Source organism: Lactuca serriola, chromosome 4 (genome assembly GCF_051521515.1).
Source record: "Lactuca serriola cultivar US96UC23 chromosome 4, Lser_US96UC23_V15, whole genome shotgun sequence".
Classification (NCBI taxonomy): Eukaryota; Viridiplantae; Streptophyta; class Magnoliopsida; order Asterales; family Asteraceae; genus Lactuca; species Lactuca serriola.
This window is the reverse complement of record NC_136411.1, coordinates 200,267,957-200,276,659: the sequence shown is the minus strand read 5'-3', so window position 1 is coordinate 200,276,659 and position 8,703 is coordinate 200,267,957. Positions and strand designations below refer to the sequence as shown.

The 8,703-nt window shown below is 36.6% G+C and overlaps 1 protein-coding gene and 1 pseudogene across 2 annotated transcripts; both read right to left on the bottom strand.

Annotated features, from left to right (window-relative positions):
- Nucleotides 1-852: 852 nt before the first annotated feature.
- On the bottom strand, nt 853-1,916 carry LOC145103147 (uncharacterized). Its single transcript, XM_079040694.1, has one exon. The coding sequence runs from the start codon at nt 1,914-1,916 to the stop codon at nt 1,074-1,076; it is 843 nt and encodes a 280-aa protein (XP_078896820.1). The 3' UTR covers nt 853-1,073.
- On the bottom strand, nt 853-7,758 carry LOC145103149 (formin-like protein 20; annotated as a pseudogene). Its single transcript, XR_013706382.1, has 8 exons — nt 7,127-7,758; nt 5,912-6,831; nt 4,407-5,797; nt 3,459-3,557; nt 3,303-3,344; nt 3,145-3,225; nt 2,918-3,050; nt 853-2,790 (listed from the first exon to the last, which is right to left on the bottom strand). The product of XR_013706382.1 is annotated as a formin-like protein 20 (transcript).
- Between the last annotated feature and the right edge of the window lie 945 nt (nt 7,759-8,703).

The following is an 8,703-nucleotide window of genomic DNA, read 5'->3' as shown; positions in this document are numbered from 1 at the left end:
TCACTGCTACCTTAGTTTACTGTAATAATGTTAGTGAGGTTTACTTGTCCACGAACCTAGTTCAACACCAACGCACTAAACATATAGAGATCGATATTCATTTTGTTCGTGATCAGGTTGTTATGGGTCAGATTCGTGTTCTTCATGTCCCCTCTTCATCCCAGTATGCTGACATTTTTACCAAAGGTTTACCGTCTGCATTGTTTCTTGATTTTAGATCTAGTCTAAACGTCCGGTCTCGCTCTCCCGTTCAGACTACGGGGGATGTTAGATGTCACTTATATGTATCTATATGGTCTTTGTATTTGTGTTATGTGCAGCCCAATATATAGCAGCCCATATTTGTATACCTAGCCCATTTGATGTACGTGTATGATTTATATACCGTTTAATGAAATCATTGTTTTTATGAGGAAAACATAGATTGTTACATATGCCTTTTTCAGTTAGATCAATGTAGTAAATGTTTAAAATTTTACATAAACAACCATTTTATCGGTAAGCGGGTCTACAATATTTACAATATATGTATTAAAGGTTGAAAGTATAATCCAGGCCGATACCTTTTGTGTTAGTTTGTATAAAAAAATTTACTATTTTACCACTCTTTTGTTTTAACCTTGAAAACCAAATGGATCTGTCTTGTTTTTCTTTTTTATGACCAACGACCCATATACCAGTTTACCGTAATATCCTTGTTATTTTTGTTCATTTTACATATGTAAACAAAAATTGTCAAACAATAAAAAGCAACTTACAAACTAATTGCCTTCTAATACCGCATAAAGCTAATCCAAACAATTTTTTCTACATTCCAAGAAAAGTTATAAGTTTTAAATAAGGAAAATCCCAAACACTAACAACCACTTAATTATTATTGAAACAATGATTAAATTCTCATACAACATTTCAATGATAATGATTTAACTCTAAATTTACAACTCACAATTGATAAGAATGTGTTGATTCATTTAACCTTATTCAACTATATGAGACACTAGATCCATTTCTCCAGCATTCTTTAAATACTCAACTACACTCTTCAAACAACTACCTTCAAGTTGGATACCCATCTAAGCCATTAACCTAGCAAGCTTTGAAGCTTCCAACAAATGCCTTTTCCTACAAAGTCCATCCATCATGATAGAATAAATCTCTAAATCAATCGAAATCACAAACCCTAATTTCTCAATCTCATTATACAACTCAAAACCTTCCAACACCCGTTCTTCCTTTAAACACATCTTCTTCAACAAAACACTACATCCCACCCCATTTGGCTTCAAACCACCACCCAACATCCTCCTAAACACCTTCTCACCTTCTTCAAATTTTCCACCCCTGAAAAATGTCACCACAAGAGAGCTATAGCATTCACTTTTTGAAACACTCCCTTTAGCTACAACTCTATCAATCAACTTATAAGCTTCATCTACTCTATCCTCCTTGATAAGGCCATTGATAAAGGTACTGATTGTGACCCTATTTGGTGCACAACCACAAGCTTCCATTCGATCTAAAATGGTGAATGCCTCCATTGATCTACCTTTTTCACAGAAGCTTTGGATTATAGATGTGTAAGTGACTACGGTTGGAGAACAACTCCCACGTTTTTTTTCCATTTCATCTAATAACTCTAACCCTCTTTCTAAATCACCAACTTTGCAAACCCCATCAAGAAGTGCAGAATATGCAACAACATTTGGAGGTAATCCATGTTGGTTTACAATCTTAAACAATCTGTTAGCATCTTGTATCCTACCCAAATCACAAATCCCTTTAACCATTGTGAAAAATATCACCATATCAGGATAAAGATCGATCAAACTCATCTCCTCTATTAACACTAAGGCCTCATCCATCTTACCCTTTTCACAGAACAGCCTAATCACGAGATCAACCCCTACCTCCCACATGTTGTCCTTTGATCTCCGATTACTGCCTTACTCACCCTGCATTTTCCAAGTATTCATTTTTCTTGCAATTTCTTTATCCAATTTGGTCCATTATGTCATTCAAAATCATCAATCTTCATTAATTGTAGAGGTAATTGAATCACCAACAATCATTAAATGTTGAATCCAATTTAGGGCTACTTTTGATTTCGCAATTTTGATGTTTGTTCATAAGATTTTAGGGCTTGGATTTGATGATGTCGTCACCGTTCATAAATGCTTTCATAATGATTTGTGTATTTTGTCTTCAATTTCTACAGCCTTGACTCATGTATGGTATTTGATTGATCACATTGAGGCAATTTTGTGCTCTTGAAACATACAAAAGAACAATCCAACCAGGTTCAACGTCCAGCTCCATTGGATGTTGCCACTATCAGCATGAACCCACCATTGCCAAGGATTACAGGCCACAGCCGATTTTCAAGAGAGATCGGGATAGGATTTCAGGCGCTTCCACTTCTTGCCATGTTGAAGATAGTCTTGGTTAATAACGACACTATAATATACATTGTTAAAATTGTAAAGTGAAACTAGGATTTAAGGTCAGATCAGCTTCTTGAAACCACCTTAAAAACACCGAAACATCATATGTATGTATGTAATTACAGTGCATTGACTAGCATACCCTTTTCAGGTGGTTATTGGGTCAACACCCTTTGACTTTGTGGCTATGGAGATCCAAAAAGAGAAGATTTTTTTGTTAAGTTAAAACCCATTGCCTTCTCCATTTCAATCTCTTTTTGAGCTTTCATCTTTTCTAGTTCAGTCTGTTTACAGTTTTCTTCATGAGCTTTTCTAAACACCCTCACAAACTTCACAAGCCTCTCTATAACTGCACAACCATAAACCATCATTCTTTTCTTATATTTTCAAATGCATTTAGTTCAACAATTATTGTTTTTATCATCATCATCATTATTATTATTATTATTATTATTATTATTATTATTATTTTTTACCTCTTGCAGTTCCTTGATTTAATGTATTCCCTAAATACAAAATCCGTTTCATGATCTCCTTTAATTTCACAGAAGTCCTGACCTCGTCACATGCAGAATTTACAGTGTTTAAACTCTTCTTAAACTCAGAAAGCTGAAAGAAATGTCAATATGAGAAAATAATAAAAATACATAAAAAGAAAATTATGATTAGCAGCAGACTCCAATTATAACATAAAAGAAGATACCTTGGTGTCAAATTGAATTTTTAAGAGACAAACTTGTAATTTTGATCCTACATGTGGCACCTTCATGAGCTCAAGGAAGAACTTGGAGAAAAAAATTATGAGAATTTAAAGTTGCATAGAAAGAAGATAGAAATAATTGATGATATGGCTACACCAACCTGTTCACATTTTTCCAGCATCACCCTGTCGCCTGCATAATTCTGAAAAGTTGCAATGAAGAAGATCAATACATAAATGGAAGTATCAAAACTGAAACTTTTTTTCATCCCATAAATAAATATATATATGTATGAGCTATGAAGTAATATTTTTACCTTCAGAAGCTCCATTTCTTCTTTAGTAGGACAAAACTTGATAAGATTCTCTACTTGATCAGCATCTAAGATTGATTCATCCATAGCTAAAGCTACAGCCTGTAGATGCCAGATAAAATTTCTTTTATTCAACTTATTCATAGGACAAATTACAAAAATATTCATAAACAATGCCATTTATTCTGTATCAAGAATTAATCTGAGAGCTATAATGAAAAATTAGAAACTGCAAGAAATTTCATTCTTGAAACACATTTTGGTGAAGAAGTTGATCTAAAAAGAAAGCGTTTCAATAAGCATACAAGATTCAAGGAAAGAAAGGTTGAAAGAATGTTAGTAGAGACAGATTTACCATCATTTAAACTCCATTTGATAAACAAGTTTGCAATAATAATGAGTAAAGGTGAATATTTAAAAAAATATTGGATGCTATAAATGGCAAATATCCAAAAACTAATGTAGTCCATTTTTCAAAGAGTTTAAATGAAAAAGCTTATCAGTATTCTAAAGTGTGTCATTTATTTACTTGATTTATTAATTTACAAAGCATTACCAAGTGGAATTTTTCAGAATTTGAAGCTTTAAAAGTATCTTTCTTTGGGGCTATGGCTGAGAACAGTGTCTCAAATTCTGACACATCAATTTCTAGTGCACTACAATTCAATAACAACATAATTATAAATCAAAAACATCTAAAACTTTGGAGTAAATTACAGAATTGGGTTCCATCATTCATGATGTGGAGGTTTAGTTCATCATTCCAAATCTGGATTTCATGAAGATGAAGCGTAAAATTTAACTAAAAGGTTTTCTTAGTCACCTTACTTAAGAACAGAATCATTACAAAAAATTATTTTCGAGTGAAACTGTTGTTTTTTAGTAGACCATTTCTGTAATTAAGTCTAAAAATTTGTGTGTATAATAATGTTTTGCAAAAAAGTGAAATACCTTTGGGGTTCTCCGGTTCTTTGCAATTCTTCCCACATGGTAACCTCGCTATAAAGGGGTGGCTTTAAGCTGGATCTTAGAGGTCCCCGCATTGGTGGAAAACAACCAGGCAGTGGTGCACCTTGAAATGGCGGTGGTGGACGTGGAGGTCCAGCATAAAGCGGTGGAGATGGAGCCATAGGGGGAGGTGGTGGGAATGGAGCACTCCGCGAAGGAGGTAGGGGTGGTGGTGGTGGTGGAGATGGAGGTGAGGCTCCTCCATACATTGGGGGTGGGGGCGGGGGAAGTGGAGATGGAGCTCCATACCTGGGTGGTGATGGTGGCGGTAATAGGGCATTATAACTAGGATATGAAGCCGCGTACATTGGAGGTGGGGGTGGGGGTGGTGGAGGTGGTGGTGGGAGTGGAGGTGGAGGTGGAGGTGGAGGAGATGCGGCTGCATACATTGGAGGTGGTGGTGGGGGTGGAGGTGGAGGTGGAGGTGGAACCTGTTTAGGAGGCAAAGGTGGAGAAGCAGGCACAACTTCATCATCAATATAGATGTCATATGAGCTAGGTGGTGGAGGTGGAGGAGGAGGAGGTGGTGGAGGTGGAGGTGGAGGTGCCCTGCTTGCTACTGGCGGCAGTGGTGTAGGAGGTGGAGTAGTAACCTTCACTGAATTCTCTTCCAAAATTCCAACAAGATCTTTCAAGGCACCAGAACCCAGAGACTTACCAGATCGCCGAACAGGTGAAGACTCGCCCACTTTAACATCTTTCTTTGATCCATTCTCTGCTTTATTCCTCACACCTTCACCTGATTTTTTCTCCCCCAATTCTGCCAGGACAGGTGGCGCACTATTATACCTCGTTGGTGGATAAGACACATGCAATGAATTCGTATACGATCCTTTATTAGGAGGAATCCACCTTGACACCACATTCGCTTTTGCAATTCTTGTATTCACAGGACCTTCCGGTGGCTTTCCTTTTTGCTTTGAGTTTCCCGAAACTTTTCTTCCATCTTTACCCTTCTTCCCCGGACTCTCTTCCCTTTCCTCTTTATCTTTTATTTCAACTTCATTAGCAACCACTTCTGTAAGCTTCAAACCACCATTTATATACCCCAAATCATTTCCTTTTTTCACCTTATTTTCAGGTTGTGCTTCCTCCTTCAACACTATATCATAATTTTCAGCATCCGATTCATTGTCTTTTATAGTTAAAAGAGTATCAGATTCAAATTCAGATTCAGATTCCACTTTTGCATCTGGCGTATCAACTACATTACTGAAAATCTCTTCCATATCATAAAACTCTTCAGGTGTAGGACTTTCTGTCTCACTCCCATCTTCAAATTCTCCTTCTGTGTTGATCATAGATGATAGAGCATCAGCATCCGAAAAAATCACCTGATAATACATCATGTATCTATATATATGAGTATATGCATTCAACTTCTTTCACTTCTCAAAAAAAAAAAAAAAAAGATTCAAAAATAAAATCAAAGTTTTCGACTTTCCTACCTCTGCTTTAAAGTTCTTGGGAATCTGGTCTCTTGAATCCCACATGACATCAACTTCATCGCGACTCAACATAAGCACATTACCTCGAATAAACGTTGTGTGAAACATCACTCTAAACATCATTTCCTCTCTTACATGATCCAAATGTATGCATTCAAGAACAACATCACCTTGTACACGATGATGAATATCTATCTTCACAAGCTCACACTCTTCTGGTTGATAGTAACGCGCTTGTTTTTTGGTTTTTGAAGATGAAAACAAAAGCTTAGAACTTCTATTGGCTGTTGTTGAAGATGAATCTTGACCATATACACGAACAACAGGTCGACAACCCTTTTCACCAAAAATTGGAAGGACACGAAGTATGATACAATCCAAAGCTAAAGGTGTGTCTGAAGGTGGCCAATCAGAACCCAAATTTCTCCGTGATATATACTGAAGATACCTCAGCTGTGAAGGCTGAGGATTTAAAGGTGTAAGAAGATGAAGAAGCTCTTTAGGGGCTTGTTTGTATACCATATCAAGAGTCTTCTGTTCACCATTGTATTGTTTGCGAAATAGAAGAAGAGCTGCAAGCATAAAAGCAAGAACAGGCCACCCTCCTCTTTCACAGTGCATTAAGAGCACGTTTTGTTGTCCTGCTAATGATAACCAGCTTTCACTGGACCGAAGAAAGTGATGGATCATTTCTAATGGTAACATTGGGCACCCTTCATATTGTCTAGGGTACTCCATTACTGTCATGTCGTATTGAGATAATATGTCTGAAATTTGGGTCCTTTTGTCGCCTTCTCTAAAGTTGAAAACCATGAAAGACGAATCGGGATAGTAGTCTTGGAGTTCTGCAACAATGCCACCCATGTACATCTTGTATTCATCTTCTTCCAGTACTTCACTCGAGAAGCAGCAATCAAAAACTGCAAATAAGTTTTGTCAATCAAAAGGTAGAAACTTTTTGGACCTAAACCAAATTTCAACTCTAGAAGAAAGAAGTTTGACACAGAAAGGTTGACAGCAAAAATGGTGGCTGATGAATCCGATATAATAGGAGAAAAAATTCGAACTAATTCGAAGAAATAATCATAATCAACCAATTATGAACGCAACCCAGAAGAAACGGGAAAGAGGGAATTTGAATAGAATTTTTAGCAGGTGAACTATATCTTCTATGGGTTCCGAGATTCTAGAAGATAAGCGAAATTAGAAATGTACCGTAAACCCTTTCGGAGATCTCAACGAGGCGATTAAAGAAGCGTTCGAACAGCGCCATCTACGCTTCCACCGGATCCAAAATCCTGACTCTTGTATAATCAATTTCTTCAACCCAAAAATGTTGACTCTGTAATACCTACATCGTTTGAACTCACTTAACATGATTTTTTAATCTTTATTCGCCATAATTGAGGAGACTTTTCATTTTATAAGTTTTATTCGGTTACCAACAACAGGCAACCCTCTTTTGCAGGTTACGCAATTCACTCGAGTCACCAAAACGTCAATCTCAGTCTATGGTTTGAGAGAGTGTGTAAGTAGAAGAAGAGGGTTTTCAAATGGTTTAGTTCGTAACACCATTGTAGCATGCAAGCAGCCTACCGTTCGAGTTGTTGTCTTGTTGAATTTGAAATCTGTTGAAACTGGAAGGTATGTGTGTGTAATGATCATCTCCATAGTCGATTCCAGTGTTCTATTTTGATTATTGACTAAGAAAATCGCTTTTCAAGAGGGTGTTTGGGAGTGTTTAGATAAGAAGGAACGACTTAAAGGGTTCAGGTTTCTGGTTGAATACCTATCCCAGCCTTCTAGCATTCATGCCTCATCTTTCCGATTGATCTAGCATTCCATACGGGATTTCCGATATCTCTATCTTTTTGATCCTTGAAGTTATTTTGGCTGAAAAGCCATAAGCAGTTTCAAAAAGCCACGTTTTCCATGCTTATTAAAAAGTACTTATTGAAGCTTATGGAAAAGCCATTCTGAAAAATGCTTTTGAGTTTGCCAAACACTTTTTTTGGCTTATTAGCTTTTCAAAAAGCCAATAAGCAAATAAGCATTTTTCAAACGCAATCCCAAACACCCCCTAAGTGTTTGAAATGGCAGAGTCATCTAGTTGGCAATTGAGCTCTACGCGGGTGTAGAAGACATCTGGTTTGTTTGACTATTTCAACATGTTGTTTGACTATCTCAATTTTGTTTTTGTCTACAGTTGTGTTTATTTGATTATTTAACTAGGTTAAAACCCGTGGAACCCATGGATGTTGATTTTGAATTGAATTTAAAAATTAATTATTTAATAAAATAATATTTCATTAATTTTGATAACTTATGAATTATAACTTTTTTTATAATATAATTTGTATATTTGTTTATATTGTGTACCAGTGAATTTAATTAAAGATATTAAAGTTAAAATGAGTCGGGTCAGATCCAAAGCTAAAAATGGGTCGGAGTCGGATCCATAAGAGTAGATAACCATACGAACTGTAACTCGTAACGTGTGTTGTATATGCAGAAAGAAATCGGGTGAAGAAAGCAATATTATCCCAACAACTCTCTTTCTCCTTCTTCCACTGCAACCCTAAAGTCATTACCTGATGTGAATCACGTGTCATCATCCTCATTTCCAACTTAGGGCTTATTCCATTTCCATTTGTTCTGTCCCCAATTTGAACGAATTTTGAGTACGCCTTGCACGTGCTCCTGTAGTCGAGAAGAAGAAGAGAGAAGGTAGGCCCAATAAGCAATCGGAGCATTTGGTGGGTAATCACATTAAAACTCGAGCAACTGCAGCT

Coding starts and splice junctions, on each gene's coding strand:
- LOC145103147 (XM_079040694.1), bottom strand. CDS start 1,916: ATGTGGGAGGTAGGGGTTGATCTCGTGATTAGGCTGTTCTGTGAAAAG.